Here is a 19,597-nt window from a genome sequence, read left to right as displayed (position 1 = left end):
GGAATAAATGAAGATGGGAAATGCCACCTCTTGTAGAATGAAGATTTTTTTTAAAAGCGGATTTAGATATCATTTAATTAAGATTCATCTTAAAGATGAAAAAGCTGAAATTCATTGAGGTTATATGACATACCTAACATGACCCAGAGATTCACTTGGTCAACAAATATTAATTGAGAACTACACTATGTGCCAGGTGCCATGTTAAACACTGGTATACAAAAGAAAGGCAAAAACATACTGTTTGCCCTCAAGGAATTCACATTCTAGTGGGTTAGGGCAGTGCTAGAATAGGAACCCAGATCTCCTAAGTGTGGATGCAGAGCTCATCTACCACACCTCCCCACTCTGGTCCTAATCACTCCCACAGAATCTAGACATTGTTAGTATTTTGTGGATTAAAAACAGTTAGGAAACAGTGATCTAACCAAAACCACTCAAATGCTTGCTTTATTTATTTTATATTTTCCACAGAGATGACAATATTTCATATAGAAACGTACTTACTCTGGATGCAGAACAGCCACTTATAAAATACCTCATAAGGTTTCCTTTTCTATGATGCATCCTTTCTCCCTGGTATAGCATAAGGCTCATGCCAAGATGTGTATTTACTCGATAAGCCATAATGGCTTAATATATCAGGTTGAAAATCCACCTTTTGTATTTACCATGTTATGTGAATTAATCCTGCATTCTGAGACTATCATTAGGGTTGCTTTCAGTATAATTAATCAGTGTGATGTAACTTAGTGTTATTTTCTATGAGTAGGTTGATCGGGACCCTTGCTCGCTGCATTCGGTTGGTATGGAATGTAATTGCTAGATGTGCTATTTGTCAAAACAATATAAATCCATTCAAAAGGATATGGAAAAAAGTTCATGTGGCAGGAGTAGAAGGGGAAAGGGAAGAGAAGAAATAGAGATAGAAATACTGATTTTGTACAAAACAGAGGCTAAGTGAAGAATTAAAGGCAGAGGTCAAATGTGTATTTTAACAATTTTCTAATTATAACAAACAGTTTGAGAGTATGGGTCTTTTAAATAAATAACATAGATTCTTCTTAATTCACTGAATTCACTAAAAAATCCCAAATTTTACATAGATTTGGGGGTCATTTGCCATTTTAAATTTTTTTAATATTAAAGAAAAAGAGGGGAGAGAATAATTGAAGCAAGATTGATGGTAGAACAAGAAAACTATAATCATTCATCATCTATGTAAACATATGTATATTTGTGTGTATATACTCACAAATGGGTATTTATATATGTATGTATACATGCGTATATAGCCTCAGGGTATAATAGGCAGTCTCAGGGGAAGAAACCCCTAGGTTCAAGTCCTCTTGATTTAAATTGCAAGATAGTATTTAGAGAGGAAGCAGCCTCAACAAGTACTCCCAGCACCAATGAAAGCCACAGTTCCAGTACAGAAGCAATCTTCCTGTGCTTGAGAGAAGTTCAAGAAAGAATATTTTGTTCTTGACTTCCTAAATAAAAACAGTATCTAGCCCTGAGGTCAGATACATTGTCTTTTTCCCTTCACCTAACACCCTCGCCCTAGAAGTTTTTAGACCCAATAAGGAAGGCTGTTGATGAGGATTTAAATTTGAACTCTGAATTGTCTGGTTCTTGTCAGTTCAGGACCATACCCTCGACATGATTTTAAATGTAGCCTTTGAAAAAGACTTTTCAGTGTCAAAGTGAAGAGAACTGCTCGTTAGAGTCAAAAATGAATTTTGACTTGGCACTGGCTTGGTTGCCCCCTAATGAACCCCACCTCTACTCTCCTCACCATCTTCCTCTACCCCCATCCTCCATGAGCACTGAATGAAGCCTGTATCTCAGGAACTCCAGAGCTTTTATGTAAGTAAGTTTGCTACCCTAACCACAGACTAGGGAGTTCAAAAGAAAATATCCAATGGAATTTTTTTTAAGTACTGATTCTAATGGATTTTCTACAAGCTTGAATTCCATACTGCATTAAAGTATGAACAGTGCATGGCTCTGTTGAAAGTGATTAATTTCTTGAAAATGCTAAGGTCACACTAATTGACATGACCTGTGTAATTAAGCAGTCTCTGTTTACACACTAGGATCTCAACTGCTGTGAAGCTACGCTTGCTTGACAGAATGTCTTTACGAGTCAAGAGATCAACAACCTTCCTCATGTCTTCCCCAGTCACCTACATAAGCTCCTGATTGCTCTTCTGAGGAGACACGCTATGAACATTACCATATGAAAATCAGCCTGGTCTAGTGAGCATACAAAATGGGCAGTGAGGGAAGAATAGCAGCAATGGCAGGCTAGTTCTCCAGTTGAAGAGAACATGCTTAATAGACATAAGAACATGTTTTCAATCAGATGTCTCTTGGACTTTGGTTTTTCTGTGTAACTTATACAACTGTCATCGGTATGTAAAGAGTAGACTGGGGTTTTCTCATGGCAAGACAAGTCAACAGCAGTCATCTGATTCCGGCTCGCCATTTACGAAATGAAGAGAAAAATGTAATCACTTAATCCTGATGGAAGTAGGGGTACGTTAAAAAATGCTTCTCTGGCTTCTTGTTGGATTCCAACATATATTTATGAGAAGTCCTTATGGTTGTGGGGTCAAGAAAAAGACATGGAACCCCAGATATGCCAGTAATGCCTAAATCATTTTAAGGAAGTTTCTAAGTGTCTTAAAGCCTGAGTCACTCAAGCTTAAATGGAGCTAACTTAATCATAAACTGAACATATGAAAATACATGTTATTTCTATCCCTTATCTACCTGGCTCTCATTTTACTCACATGCCAGGGACCTTTATCCAAAATCTGGGTTAAGCTGTGACTAGGGGAAATAAATTTTAAGAAGGCCAAAGAGCTCTACTCAAAAAAAAAAAAAAGGCAATAATCAATATGAATTGGATGAAGGTTAAACACCATGCAAGAACAAAGAGCAGCAAAATGAGCAAAATTGGGGAATGTAAATGGCAGAAGAGAAAGAATAACAGGTGTAGAGTCAGAGAAGCAAGATTTGCATCACACTTCTGCCACTTCTACCATGTGTGTGACCATGGAGGAGTAATTTAAACTCTCTGGGCCTCAGTTTCTCCACTGGTAAAATAAGATTGGACTACATTGACTCTAAACTCCCTTCCTGCTCAAAATATATGAACCATGATCTATGAGCCAATAGTCCTAAGAGAAAAAAAATTTAATGAAATAACAACTAAAGCAACAGAAATTATATATAAGAACAATAATTAATATATTAAATATAAAAAACAAAGACTTTTAATTTGAAACTAAATTTAACTTGAACTTAAAAACATATTTTCTAACTATACTTCAATATGGTTTTCTTTGTAATTCCATATATTTTATTTTATGCATTTAAAAATATTATTCTGAGAAAGGGTCCATAGACTTAGGTAATGCAATAGATAGAAGGCTGGGCCTGGAGTCAGGAAGAACTGAGTTCATATCCAGCCTCAGACACCTTATTTGGGCAAGTCACTTAACCTCTGTTTGTCTCAATTTCCCCAACTGTAAAATGAGGTAATAAAATACCTACCTCCCAAAGCTGTCATGAGGATCAACAAATTATAAAGCACATAAATGCTAGCTACCATCATCATCATAATTATTATTATTACTATTAACGTCATTATTATAAGACTGCCAAAAGGATCCATGATGCAAAAAAAGATTAAGAATTCCTGTTATAGGGGGTGGCTAGGTGGCACAGTGAATAGAGCACCGGCCCTGGAATCAGGAGGACCTGAGTTCAAATCCGGCCTCAGACACTTAACACAAAAACTAGCCGTGTGACCCTGGGCAAGTCACTTAACCCCAACTGCCCTCCAAAAAGCAAAAAAAAAAAATTTCCTGTTATAAAGGATGCTGATACAATAATAATATAACCAGGCCTTATGTTCATATAGTGCTTTATATTCTAAAGCATTTTCATTTCTATTACCTTATTTGATATTAGAGAGGAGGTAGGCAGGGTAGGGTTAATTATCCATATTTTATACTTAAGTTCTCTGAACCTCAGGAAATTTAAGTTACTTGCCCAAGGTCATACAGTTATTAAAAGGAAGACCTGAAATCCAAACCCCAGTTTCTTGATTCTAGCAACCTTTCACTGGGTTGCTGTAGCCAAAAGAAATTCATTACCTATTGGTCACCCTTTTGGAACCTAGCTAGGTTAGTCCTCGGATAATAGAAACACAATAATAAGCCTTTCCAAATTGACAGGAAATCCCAGGACTGCCATCTTTCTTAGCTTATACCTTTTTAGGGGGGAAAAAATACATGACTACTAAGTATTCCATAGTTGCAAAGCTATCCAGAGATTCTAAATAATCATGGAAGTGCAATCTTAAAATAGCTTTCTAGCTTGGGTGGGGCTGTTTTCCTATGTCCTGAGGTTCTTCAATCCTTGAATGTAAATGACTATCTTTTCTTTCAATTTTCAGAAGGCAAGGTAACTGCTGAAAGTAGTTTATAGATACACAGTCTCCCAATGTCACTCCAAAGCATTTGCAAATTTAAGATCCTAACCAGCACTCCAATATTAATCCAGGTATTCCAAATCTACTTCCTAACTTATATTGTTATAGTCATGTAAGCCAGGGTTCAGTTATCATGCAAATGGTTTAGGCTTGAACCTTAAGTAACAGTTATGTATGTGCCTTTCCAATTCCCATGCCAGGTTGTGGGCTCCTGACACATAGTAGGCACTTAAAAAAAACCTGCTTGTTAAACTACATCTTCTAAATCATCCCATTAGCCATTATTATCATGCCAGTAGTTATTATAATAACCACCTCAAGTGCATATACATACATATATATTATAATAACCACCCCAAGTATATATAATATACATATATATATATATATATTATAATAACCACCCAAGTATATATTTGGAATCTATTCAAAGGGCTTACCAAGCTAGCAAGAAGTTTTATATGAAAACTCAATTTTGTTTCTTTAGCAAACTGACAGTTTTATTTTACAAGTGATAGAAGGGGAAACAGTTCCTTGAGCTGCTTTACCAAACTAAGTAAAAATTAGGCCTTCGGCTAAGCAGAAGCCTCTAGTCTTTCTTTTTTTTTTTTTTTTAAAGCAATCAGGGTTAAGTAACTTGCTCAAGGTTACACAGCCAGGTGTTTCTGGGCGGGTGCTAAGTGTCTGAGCCCGGGATTCCATCTCCAGGTCTTCTCAACACTGAAGCCAGTGCTCTTACTCGCTGTGCTACCTGGCCGCCCAGAAGCCTCTAGTCTTAAAAAAGAAAATCTCATAGGAAGGGAAGTTCTTGTTGTACCGATTTTTTGGCACAGTCCACCAGGGGGCTCTTCTTCCAAAAACCTTTACTTTGATGGATACTTTCTGTTAAGTCTTAAGAGAAAAGCCTGAATGGCCAAGGTAACTTAACAGTGGGGACCAAATACTTAGAGAGATGCTATCTGCCCTTCTACTTCTTCTCATTCTTTTGAGATTTCAAAAGCTATTAGCAAGATGTCATCCTAGGGGATTAGTAGGGGACACATCTCCAGTCTTCTCTACAGGGCCTGAGAATCAGATACTCATATAATTCCTGAGTCTGATGGGACATCTGATGACATCTAGCCCAGCTCCATCATTTGGCAGATGAAGAAACTGTACCCTAGAGTGGCTGAGTGATTTACCCAAGGTCAGACAGTATATCAGTGATAAAAACCAAGACTAGAAAAGAAGTCTCCTAATTCTTACTTCAGGGCTGTTTTTTTCTACTCGCTCAAAGCTACCTACTCATTTATGTCCACTTAGAATTCAGGCAATGAATACTGCCAAGGATATCAAGGAGCCTCTCAGTGATCACACACTTCTAGTCACAACTGGGAAAACGAAATCTGAGCTAAAATTAGCAAAAACCAGGAGGAAAAGCAGTTAATTATGAATTGGTATTAAAATATACCATATATATGGTTGCAACTCCACCTCTTAATCATTTGTGGTATGCATATGTAGATTATTATTCCCATTACTTAAATGAAGAAACTGAGACAGCTACATCAACCTAACATCAGGAAAAAATGAGCAGTAAAATGAGAGAAAGTGAATGCCCAAATACTAGAGAAATATACTATCCAATCCTGTCCCCTAAGTCAGAAAGAACCTCAGAAGCCATCTAGTCTAAGCTGCATCTTAGCAAGAATGTCTCTCTGTATCCCTGACAAGAAGTTAGCCAACCTCCACTTTAAATACCTCTTTAATAATGAGAAACTTACTAGTTATGTGGAGAGAGAGAGAGAGAGAGAAAGAGAGAGAGAGAGAGAGAGAGAGAGAGAGAGGGAGAGTGACAGAGACAGAGGGAAGAGGAACAGAGAAAGAGGAAGAGAGAAGGAACAGGAAAGGGAGAGGGAGAAGAAGAGAGAAAGAGTGTCAAGGAGAGGAATCTGATGTATAACTCCTAAATCTGTCTCCTCTCTGCCAAGCTCCAAGTTTTGTATATAATCTGTCCTTAGTGCTTAGCATAGCACCTGGCTATAATAGGCTTTCAAGGAATACTTTGTAAATGAATCAATCGATTCTACCTATTGTTCATCTCCCCTTAAATGTCCACATACCTAAAACCCAGTATCTCCGATCTACCTTATATAGTCTTTCCTGGTAAATTCTCCTAATACACAGTGCTGCTGCTGATACCCCCTTTGCCCAAACTTTTGTTTTTTCCCTATCACTTACTTAATAAAGTCCAAACTCCTTTAGCCGGCTTTCAATGAGTTTGTCCCAGTTCCTTTTCCAGACTTATCTACTCCCTTCATACAGCTTATGCTCTTTACCAACTAGACCATTCATTACCCCATGAGCACAGCTGGTACTCTTCCAATTCTATACCTTTGTTCACATCATTTCCTCTACTTGGAATGTGGTCTTTCTCATCTCTACCTATCCTTCAGGGGATAAACTCTTACATTAATCTTATAAAATTACATTTTTCTAGGCTAAAACAGAGTCAAAGCGAAGGCTACATTTTGATAGGCATAGATTTCGGGGAAAGAGGCTACCATTTCAGCAGCTTATAAATTTTATTTAACCCACAGAGGTTTTCTTGGTATGCTGAACAAACCATTTATCTGTGTGGCCAAAAAAACACTTGGCATCATTGCTTTACCCTATCTAGGGAAGGCACATGAAAAGTACATGGTTTGGAAATTTCAACGGAATCTTTAAAGAAATTACTTTCAAGTTAAAATGCTTCAGGAATGGACCAAGTGAGAGGGTTTATTCTCCCTCCAGGTTACCTACCTATTGGAGCACTGCCTGGTCAAGGGAGCAGAAAGCTAGTAAATGATGTCCCCTTCCATAAAAGACTTTTAGCTTGATGGAATTGAGAAGTGCTGGGAGAAACTCATAATCAAGATTGTACTTGGGGAAGTTGCATAATACTTTTAATAAACCCAAGCATTAATCTAAAATAAAGGCCCATCTTTTAAAATACTGATACTAGTCTAACAGTGCTGCATTGCTGCAAGCTGTAGAATACTATGGTCTCTAAAGAATCAAAATGGTGGGTCATCTAAAGAAATAGAGAGGCACATGGTGGCCTTGAGTAAGCTGCCTGTAGAGGCAGCAAGGTGGCACAGTGGGTGAAGCACTGGATTTGGAGTCAGAAAGGTGTGGGTTCAAATCTAGCCTTGGACACTTACTTAGCTGTGCAACCCTAGGCAAGTCATTTAACTTTTCTCAGCCTCAGTTTTCTCATGTGTAAGATGGGAATAATAATAGCATCTACCTCACAGGGTTATTGTGAGAATAAAAAGAGTTAACATATTAAAATGTTTTCTAACCTTAAAGCATTATATATATATATATATATATATATATATATATTCTAGGTATTATTATTATTATTACTTTTACGATAATGATAATTATAGAATGTGCAGGAGAACTAATGGAAAGAGTTCTGCCAAGGAACTATACAACTGGAAAATGAGATGCCCTAGTTCTGTAGTGAGTGCAAAGGATGGACAGCCTATAGGCTTTAATGGCATCCAGGCAAAATCAAGAGACAAAAACCCCCAATAAAGGAAGGTCTTCTTGTGGAAAATGTATAGAAGGACATGAACAAGAGTCATACAAGATGAGAAAGTGTGAATGGGCTATTGTCTTGACAGGTGGAAGGAATACTCTATTGACAAGATCAAGGCTCCCTCAAAGTAATAGTAAGCCATTCTATGGTCAGATTTTAAGATGGTAACTCACCTGAAATCTCCGCATGTCACGAGGGTTTCCTGCATTTTTTAGGCAATTTTGGTTACATTTGAGGAAAAATTTCAAGAAGAATCTGTGGAGAAAGAAACATCTTGGTCAACATCACACACGTTGGCAACAAAAGGAAAAAAAAAAGGCACAAGATGTTTTTAGGCAGAGTATATTGTTCTCCAGCATTTCCTGAAATAAACATAAGCTAACTTATTACAGTCAATATTTCACATAGGAAGCTTCAGCCTCTTGGCTGGATCCAATCTGAACTATCTTCATGAAAGCAAAATCCACAGGACTACACACAGATCTCATAGAAGAATTGCAAAAATAAACCCCAAATTCAGATGGAGCAAATATTTTACTGTAATTTAAGGGAGATATTCACTGTATAAGAATTTCCCAAGATTCCCTAAATCAGAATATGTGTACTAATATGAGGCACTTTCCTCTAATTTCACAAAAGACAAATATCTAGTAAAATATATACCATGAATATAAATTCTCAGGAAGCATGTTTACCCAAACAACTCCACTGAATAAATTAGGCTGATTGTCAGAGCCCCGCAGACACTCACTGGGATTTACATGTGCCCTGCTGGCCTTGAACAAGTTCACCTATGTTTTCCTATCTTCCCTGTGTAATTTCTTAGTATATCGGCCCTTGACAAAAGCTATGTAAGTTCCAACAAAGGAGAATCCTCCTTCAGACCATTTTTCTCCCTGAATCCACTTCACAGTGAAACTCAGGGGCTTAATTTTGCTGAATCATGGCCTGGGCCACAGACTCAGAAGCACAGGAGAGGCTGCAGTGTTGGAAAAGATAATTGCAGCTAATCACTTTCAAGGGAACCAAAATCTCTACATTTGGGGAAAAAATATCTCTTTCTGTGAGTTGCCCAAGTGTTCCTACCCCCTAGTACTTTGAAATACAGATGTTTCAGGGAGATATAGCAAAGGGCATAAATACCAGAATGCATAAAATACTAGCTATGTAATTTTCTCTTTGTGAAATTGTTTTCTTTTTCTATTTTGCCATCAGGTTTATTTCAATGTCAAAGCCTCACTTCAACACAAATGTGTCCAGAGAATTCATGGTACCATACAATTCAAATTTTAATTCAAAAATTAACACAACGTCCATCAATTAATCACCTCAAGAAAGAAATAACAATGGACTACAGTCTTAACAAATTAAAGAATGAGACATTACAGAGATGAAGAAGGTCAAAATAATTCCTAAAAATGAAATCATTTCCCTAAAAGAAAAAAAAAACTTTCCGTTTTCTGCCAACTTGTTCACTAGAAGAAGACTGTAGTGAAAAGATACCTCTTTAAAAAAAGACACTGACTTCTATTAGAGTACACAAACACACACACACACACACTCATGCACACAAAAGTAAACATTTAACTAAAACATTTCCTTCTGTATTATGCATCATTCAACTGTCGACCCATGAAAACCTGTCTTTGAATAATAATCCATCTCAGTTTCCAGGCTTTCTCCCTAGGAGCCAAGGTTTGTCAACCTTTTATCCAAGATAAACTGCTGGCTGGGCACCACTGAAACCTAACTGTGTAAAATGAAATCTGACTGTGGGCACTAACCCCAGACACAAACACAATGTGTGATGGACGGGGCAGCACTTGCATGTGGAAGATGATTAACAAGAGATAGGCTAATTATCTTGGGTTCCTCTCCAATAAGGTCTGGATAGTAAGGTCAAAGGTTTTGGTGACAGATAAAAATAATAATGTCTTCCTGGGGTCCTCTGCCTTGGGTTTGTACACAGCAGGCACCCAGAGGCTTAGACCTCTTCATACAGCTCTCAACCACAGTTCCAACAGGATTGCAACAAACCCCTTTCATGCAGGAGTTGGGGGTAGGTTGCTATTGACCCTCCTCATGATGGGGTTACTTGAGTACATAATCCAGGAAAACTGAAATGCAGAAACTGACCTCACAGTACCCCTAAAGAAATCACATTAGAACCAAGCTAGAGTGATGAATTTAGATGTGAAAAGAAACCTGTTTGACTGAGGGAAAATTTTCAAATAAAAAAGCCCACCTCCCCAAGCTTAGGGCAGGTAAGAATATATATGTTTGGTAGAAGTTGAGAATGGAGAGTGGGGGAGGGAGACCCAGGATGGAGTCTAAGGTTTAAGATTAAAATAATGATGGGAAGAAATCATTCACATTTCCCGTCATGTAGACCCCTCCAAGTCCTGGTCATCTCAAGTGCACACTATTCAAGATATAAGCCTCCAAAGCCTGGCTGTGACAGTTAGTCAGATTGTGGTAGAAGGAGCTGTCAGCACAAACCCTGGCAGACAACTGCTTGCCACCGTGAGGAGGTCTGTAACGGTGCCAAAAATGGATTTTGAAAGACAAGTAATAGGGCATTAATTCTTGCCAAAGAAAAACAGAATGCAGGTACTTGTAGATCTTACACTTGAAAGATGGGCCCCTGGATGGCTCTCCTGTCAGCAACTCATCATTTAGCATGCAAGTTATGAAGGGCATGGACACTAGATACCAATTGCCCTAAGCTGCCCCTGCCGTGTGGAATGCTGGCAGAATTTGGAGCCCGCCCCTTCAGGGCCCTCTCCCGATGGATTGCTTGCTGAAATCGAAAGCCTGACCATCTGTTGTGGAGGATAGACATCCCTGTCAACTGGTGCCCAGGGCCTCACACAAGCCCTTATGTGGCAAAGACACTTCGAACGACCTATTCTTTGGGGAAAAGCAGGCTCTACCCCTGGGGGATGTGGGAATTCTTCAGAGTTTTCCCCTAAGTAGGAGCCAAATGGCTGACCCCTTTGGACTGTATTTTCCCTAAAGGAATATACTGAACAGAGAGGTGGTAGATCTAAGAGTTAAAAATAATCACCATTGGAGAGAAGGACTCTTCTCTGGCGTGTAAATGTAGGAAAGATTTGTAAGGCTAAGGTTGCAAGGCATCTGTAAACACTGGGACATATGTTCATTTGCTGATCAATTGAAAAGGTCCCAAACATGGAGAAGGCTTTTTAATGAAGTCCTAGTTATTGTAACTCAAAGTTTTCATTTCTCTAATGAATTACGACATTTCATGTGTGTGTGTGTATGTGTGTGTGTGTGTGTGTGTTTTATAAAGTGTTGTCAGCAGAACCGTAACATAGCCTCACTCCAACTGTGAGAGCCTGACCCAGGGGCGGGGACAAAGCTTCCATTTACCCTGTGGAATCCTGCATAGTTCCATAAACTCCAGGAAACAGCCCAGCAGGGACCAAACTCCTTTTAACTCTAACCTTTTTTTGGTGGGAAACTTTACACATGTATATACATTATAACCAACAATAGCCTAATGTCCAACTTTAGTCTAAGGGGTTGGTTAATGTTCAATGTAAGGTTAAGCTCAAGAGAAAAGAAAGAAAAACCTTTAAGTGTGAATAGTTTAATTTATACATGCTCCATCAGAAAAGATAGTCACACACACACACACACACACACACACATCAAAATCAAAGGTGCATTGCCACCTGAAATGGATGCTTAGTTTTATGTTCAAGCACAAGCCAACCCCTTGGGCTAATATTAGTCCATATGCCACAATTGAGCATTAATTGTAATACAAGTATATGGATATAATCAATTAATTTGATCCAGTTGAGGCAGTCTTCCACGCTGGTGACTAATCAATCCAACACTCAATCAAAAGCATTTATAGAATGCTGTTGATATGCTCTATGCATTGCACTTAGGTACTATGGGGGAGTTCTATGTTTCACAGGGGATTCAAATTGATCAGATAGCAAGAAGGATCTACTCTTATCTGTGTCCAAAGGTGGGCAAAAAGGATGGTGAGGACACACACAGTGTCTTAAGATTATTTGAAAGGACTTGGGATATCTCATCAAGATAAGAGAAGATCCAGGTGGGGACTGATAATAATTTTTTCAGTGGTGTTTAATTCTTTGTGACCCCATTTGGAGTTTTCTTGGCAAAGATTCCAAAGTGGTTTACTATTTCCTTCCCTAGCTCATTTTACAGGTGAGGAAACAGGTAAACAGGGTCAAGTGACTTGCCCAGGGTAACATACCCAATAAGTATCTGAGGTCACATTTGAACTCAGGTCTTCCTGACATGGATCGAGCATTCTATCAACTGTGCCACCCAGCTGCCTCTCTGGGGCTTGGCTAGCCTTGTGAAGGCATGTCTTGTAGAAGATGAATTTGACTTGTTTTCTATGACCCCAGAGTCCAGAATTAGTAGCAACAGATAAAATTTACAGAGAGTCAGACTTCAGCTCAATATAGGAAATTTTTCCTAAAGAGTAGAGTTGAATAGAATGATTTGGCTTGGGAAGTAATTAGCTTCCTGTCACCAGAGGTTTTCAAGTGGTATTAGGAATCTTGTGGAATTGACTTCTGTTCAGACATACACTGGATTACTGGACCTCTGAGGTCCCTTCCATATTTGAGATTCTATATCTCTATATTAGCTTATAGTAGGCTTAATAATAAACATTTAAAAGTGCTCATTGACTGTCTATATTACCATGATGTAGAGTTATCACACGGTAGGAAATAGAGGAATATTCCTATAGCTTTGTACCTATTTCATGCCCATAAGGTTGTTAGCTCTCAGAGAACTGGAGGTAAAGAAAAAATTATTAAACTAGAGAGCTCAGAAGATCTGGATTTTAGTCTTAGAAATGCTAATGTGTGGCCTTGGGCAATTCATTTGACCTCTAGCCTAAGTGCAGAATAACAGTCTAGGACCAGATGACCACTAATATCTCTTCCAGTTTTAAGATGTTATGCTGTGTTAACACCTCAGAGATAAACATACTTCTGAGGGGAAATGACTAGCTGTGTATATGGCTTTAATGCCATATAACTAATAACCATATACCTAATAAATAGTCCATAAGTTGAGGTGTTTGACCAAAAAAGATAAATAAGAAAACCAGCAATAAGTCAGGCAATGATCCACAAAGTCCTGAGACATATAATTAGAAAATACAACTATTCAAATTATTTTTTAATTTTAAGGATTTTTTTAACTCAAGCTATTCAAAACTGAAGGGCAAATTCGGTAAAACAGTCCATTAGGTAACAGACTGTACATCATTAATTATTATGCAAAGTATCCTTGTAGATCAGAAGCAAGCAGGTTGAACTCTCCCCTCCCTATACCCCAATACTGAAAAATCACGTTTGGTTGTTTTCATCTGTTCTTATAACATCCACAGTTAAAAAGGAAAGGAATAAAGCAGACCTAACCAAAGACATAAAAATCCTATCTGCAGTCTTGAGACTTTCTACAAGCTCTTCTAACTTATGCCTGCAGATGGTTTACATGGCAGATGATCCTGCCAAAAGATATTCAGAGCACGGAGCCTCACTCTGGCCCCTGAGCAGGGAACAGCTGTGTCAAGACAGCCATAGGGTTCCTTTTGTACGGTATTTGGGCTGGCACCATACGCAGTGAGCTAAAGGGTGACATAGGGAAATGACTTACGATTCACAGACCTCAGTGGTGAAGTTGTTTGTTTCAATGAGGGCCATTGGCTTTGGCTCCTGCTTCCAATAACAGAGGGAAAAGGATGGCAGGGGCTACTACATCCTGTATTAAGCAGACACTAGAGATGCAGAAAGAACCCTGACTTTGGAGCTAGGAGACAGATCTGTCTCCCAGCTTCAATATTTACAAGCTGTGTGACTAGACAGGTGACCTTATCTCTCTGAGTCTCAATTCTTCACCTAGAAAATGTGGATAATAATACCTCTACAACCCACCTCATAGGTTTATCACAGGGAGAGTGTATTGTAAGCCTTAAAGTACCATATAAATGTGAATTATCATTATTCTTACCCTGAAATGCTGAGCTACAAGGAGCTGAGTTTAATAGACTCTTATATGAATGAGTAAGCAGGATTTGCCTGCCCATTGCTACAATAAATATGTTTCTTGAAGAAGAAGGAAAAAAAAGTTACTTGGAAAGAGAAGATTCTGCATTCCTAACGTCAAAGAAAAGCTTGTTTGTTCCCAATACATTGGAGAAATTGTTTGAGAACAGTTCATCCATGTGAAAATATGACACCTGTATGGCTGCCAAGATCAGGGGAGACCTGTGGAGATGTACTGAATGAAGGAAGACTTGGAGGACAAGCTGAAACTGTGTAGGGACGAAGGAAGGTAACTCCCTCCCTGACCTCCACGTCTTCCAAGGACTAAAAATGCTAGAGACAAGTTGCACCAAATCCAACTTTTACAGGTCTCCTTTGTGAGGTGGAAGATTGAAGACCGAGGCATGTCATGGAGGAGATTCTACTCGGGCAAAAACAACTTAATCATTTAAAATAAGAAGAGATGGAAGGGACCTAATGGGTCATCTGATTCAACCCTTGCTATTTTCATCACGAGGAAAGAGGGGCCCAGAGGGTTGAAGAACTTCACCAAAGGGGCTAACAGGTTCGATGATGGAGTAAAAATTTTAACGTGCATCTTCTGACTCGGAAGCCCGAGGAGATGGGAAAATTGAAAATCATCATGGGACTATAAGGAGTGTGGCATTGTGAGAACTCCTATAACTGATCAGTGACTAGAACAAATGATAAGATTCATGAATCAGTCAAAATTGTTGGGAAAACTGGAAAGCAGAATGGTAGAAATTGGGTATAGACCAATATATTACACCATTTACTAAGATAAGATCAAAATGGATACATAACCTAGATATAAAGAGAAACGTTACAAGAAAATTTGAAGAACATGGAACATATTAGTTATCACTCTCTAACATCTTGATCATTTTAGGAAAGTATTCAGTCCAAAGAGAGATCCATAACCAAACTGAAAAGTATCTACTCCCTTTGAGCACAGATGAGCAGGATATATTAGTGGAGTGGAGAGAAAGGGAGAGAAGAAGATGCTGAAATAAATAGAGCCACCTAAGAAGAAAATGGGCCATTGTAAATAGGCTTTCTCATAGCAAAAGTCAAATACCAACATCAGGAAATACAGAGTCAGAAAAAAAAGTGAGAATTGACCATTTCCTAATAGGAAGGGAATCAGTTGAGTGGTTCCTTAGAAGCAACACAAAGGAAAATCAGTCACATAGCTTTCATAATTCCTACTTTTGCTTATTGTTACCCAATGGATGCCCCCTAACAAGTTTGAACCAGGGGTGAACAGAACGAGAAGAGAGAAAATGGCCACCACCTTTTTGTCAGATTCTCTTGTATTAGCTCAGTGACACTCATTAATTTTTTCACTTCAAAGTTTCCTAGAGCACAAAGCCTATCCCCAGAGTTGGTCCTCTCAGTCATAGGCATCAAGAATGAGACAGATAGTTAACCTAAGCAAAACCTGAAGTATTTGCCTGCTCCTTGGGGAATAAGGACTGTCTTTAAATTGCTACCATCAAAAATAACACAATCAGATGAGAATCACGCAGAAGGTAGTGCTTGGAGACCTTGGGGATAAGGATTGGGAAAGGGACACTAAGAGTTTCATTTCTAGGTCACTAGTTCAAGTCCATGAAGCCCTAGGTTGATCCAGATGAGGGCACGATCAGATGACAGCTGTCTACTCTCCCTTGCTAACAGCTGTCTACAGTGTATACTTAGTATAGCAACCGAAGGCTATAAAAGCCAACCAAAAACTAAAGCAGAGTTGACTTTATATTAAGTGTAAATTAAGATACTATTTCAAGGACACCAGAAAGATTTTCCTGAAAATATTTCCTCCATATTCTGGTATGAGCTTAAAATTACAGTTAATAGTAAAAAAAAAAAAAACAACTCATACTTACATGGCACTTTAAGGACTAACAAAGCAGAACTCTAAGGTGGGTAGGGCAAATATGTTTATCCCAATTTTTGAAAAGAAAAAACAGACTCAGAAAAGGTAAATGACTTATGTAGGGTCATTTGGCTAGAATTTAGATTGGAATCTCCTGATTTTAGTACAGCATTCTTTTCACTGCCCAGCTTTCAGTTTAACCCTATTAAAATGAAAACACCACTGAAAGAATAACACTGTAAGTTATGAGTCATTTATAGTTAGTGTGAATTCATTAATTCATTCAAGAAACATTTATTGAGAATCTATAGAGGTCCTATAAATGGGTCAGCAGGTTTTGATAAGAGAAGAGAAAAAAGCAGGAGGGATCTGGGTTCCTGAAGGAGGCAGAGAGGAATGAACAAGGATGTATAAAGCAGAGAGCCCAGGAGTGACAGAGACAAACTGCACCACCTTCATAGCTTTCTCTAATAAAGCCTTCTCTCCTACTTTGAAATGAGATTTGAAAGCAGCATGAGAAGTTCTGGCATCACCACTAGCACATGCCCATTGCCAATTTTAATGAGAGATTGCAGTTTCTTTTATTCACTCCTTGCATGGCCATGACCCTCCCCCAGCCCTGCCCACCATGAACCTATATAACAATTAACCATTAATGACAAACACAAACAAGTAAAGGAGTACTTTGATGTAAGAGCCAATAGAACTGCGGATGCTGAGAAACATGGGAATAAAAATCAAGAGCAAACAGAATCTTAAGGAGAGTTCAACATAGATGCATCTTAAGGAAAGGGGTGTGTGTGTATGTATATGTACATATACCTATGTGTGTACACACATATATATACATACATACATATACACATACACACATATGCCATCAACAGATGTCCATACGCAGGCTGCTTCTCATATTTGCCTGCCATATTACCAAATGGTTTTCTTCCAACAACATAATATATATTGTCAATGACCATACAGTGACAATTTAAAAACAAATAATATAATATGATAATAAAATATCTTCAATTCATATTATCACCTTTCTAAAACCTCAAAAGATTTTTTCTGTGAGGTAATGGGAAGAAGCCCCCATTATTCCCATTTTAAAGATGGGAAGACGGAGCATCCAAATGGCTTTAGATGAAGTCAGAGTCACCATCAGAATGGAACAAAGGGAAATTCCATTCACTTGGCTCCTCAACCCATTTCTTTTCCTACTACTCTTCTTTAAAAATGATCCATGGTGTACTGTTATATGTAAAGTTAGAGCATTAGTTAGTTCTCTAACTTTTTTGTCCAAAGAATACTTTGTGTTCGAGCCCTTCTATCAATAACGAAAGAGAAAAGGAATTGGGAGCAGCAGGGAGGACGAGTCAAGGAAAGGAAAAACCTTCAATTAAAACTGGGAAGGATCCTGACCAATTTTAGAGAAATATTTCTTTACCTGGAGATTTATATGATACCAAAATAAGCAAACCTTGAGAAGTGGTGCACTCTCCCCTTTGATTTTCAAGAGATTTTCAAACAGAGACGAGATGGTTGGATTATTCACTCACATGTCTGGAGGAAACTTAAGTTTCCTTTTGACTTTATTATTTTAAGTCCTATTCTTAACCACAAAAAAAATTATCACCCCCATTTTACAGGGACAAAATGAAAATCAACAACTCATAACAACAGCAATACTAACAATAATGATAATAGTAGCTCACATTTATATGGTGCTTTAACATTTGAAAAGTATATTTCTTGCATGATCTCATTTAAGCCTCATAACAACTGAGGTTTATGGAGACTAAGTGACTTAGTCATAAAGACACAAAACTAATAAGTTTCTAATTCAGGATTTGAACCTAGATATTTCAGAAGGGGACAGCTAGGTGGCACAGTGGAGACAGTGCTGGGCCTGAAATCAGGAAGAAGCTTCTTCCTGAGTTCAAATCTGGCTTTAGACAGATCCTAGCTTTGTGACCCTGGGCAAGTCATTTAACCCTGTTGGCCTCAGTTTCCTCATCTGTAAAATGAGCTGGCAAAAGAAATGGAAAACCACTCCAGTATCTTTGCCAAGAAAACCCTAACTGAGGTCATGAAGAGTCAGACATGACTGAACAACAACTGAATAACAAAATTCCAGAGGAATCTAGATGGCACAGTGAATAGTCAGGAAGATCTTTCAAATTTGGCCCTAGACATTTATTACCTGTGTGACCCTGAGCAAGTCACTTTCCTTAGTTCCCTCATTTATAAAATGGGAATAATAATAATAATAATAATAATAGACTGTTGTGAGGATCAAACGATAACATGTTTGTAAGGCCTTGGAAAACCTCATAGCACTACAGAAATGATAGTGACGTTCACTATTATTGTTGTTATTCCAGACTTTTATTTTATTTTTATGTTATTTCAGACTATTATTTATTTTTATTTTTTATTATTTATTTTTATTTTATTCCAGACTCTTATTTATTTTTATTATTTATTTTTCTTTTATTCCAGACTATTGTTATTCAGTGTACTATCCAGCCTGCCGTGTGACTAATTGTCGTGCCTACTCGGTGCCTAACACATAGGAGTCATTCCATAAATGTTTTTAAATTGAAGTATCTTTGTTACTTTGTGTTCCAGAATTTGTTGCCACAGTAATTTCACAACAATTAAGAGAAGAACACCTAGGCCATTAGTAAATCTCTGGTGCATAAAAAATAAAATCAATTGAGGGAATGAGGGAATGCTTCCTTAATAGTTCTTTTTTTTTCATTTTTAAATTTTAATGGATTTTGATTTTCTACTTGAACATGACATTTTTTTTTAAATGTTTGAAATGGAGAGAGGGAACAAACAAACAACCATTAGCTAACTAACAGAACTAACAGTTCTATAATGAATTTACTTCCAAAACACTATTAATTATTGTAGGAGGAAGTTAGATGCCTCCATGGATAGAACACTGGGTCTACAGTCAGGAACATCCAAGTTCAAATCTGGCTTCTGACATGTATTAGCTGTGTGACTCTGGGCAAGTCACTTAACCTCTGTTTGCCTTAATTCACTTGAGGAGAATATGGCCAACCACTCCAGGATCTTTTCCAAGAAAACCCCATGGACACTATGATACATGGTCTTGTGAAGAGTCAGACATGAAAGAACAATAACAAATCATTCGAGCAACTCTGTGTGTTATGTGTCTTATATGTCTTAAGCCCAAAAATATGTTTCTTATATGTCTTAATTGTGTCTTATATGTCTTATGTGTCTTATATGTCTTAAGCCCAAAAAATTTTCCATTTTCTCCTCGCTTATTGGACCATATCTACTCCTTAAGACATGCAGTGGAAACAGGATCTTTAGATTGACAATTTAGCTAAATCAATACACAAATACATCCCTAGATAAAACTGAAAAATATCCCCATTTCCTATAATTCAAAGACAGAGGCTTAAACTTTGTATATGGGCAGCAAGGGGAAAAGAAGATGAAATGGAATCACTTGGGGGGGGAGGGGGGGAACTAAAGTATAAAAGGCTTACACTTGGGGTAGCTAGTTA

At 38.0% G+C, this 19,597-nt stretch overlaps 1 protein-coding gene across 5 annotated transcripts in view; it reads right to left on the bottom strand.

Moving 5' to 3' along the window:
- Window positions 1–19,597, bottom strand: part of EBF1 (EBF transcription factor 1) — a 461,328-nt gene that overhangs the window by 154,533 nt on the left and 287,198 nt on the right. For all 5 annotated transcript variants that reach the window (XM_069102477.1, XM_069102478.1, XM_069102479.1 and 2 more), the window contains one exon: window positions 8,252–8,333. In XM_069102477.1, the coding sequence (XP_068958578.1) occupies window positions 8,252–8,333 (82 nt within the window). The remainder of the gene's footprint in view (window positions 1–8,251; window positions 8,334–19,597) is intronic.

Source organism: Petaurus breviceps, unplaced genomic scaffold (assembly GCF_028583685.1).
Source record: "Petaurus breviceps papuanus isolate PSGF00001 unplaced genomic scaffold, PetGlider_PUasm1.0 551, whole genome shotgun sequence".
NCBI classification, from domain to species: Eukaryota; Metazoa; Chordata; class Mammalia; order Diprotodontia; family Petauridae; genus Petaurus; species Petaurus breviceps.
This window is presented reverse-complemented; position numbering and strand designations above follow the sequence as displayed.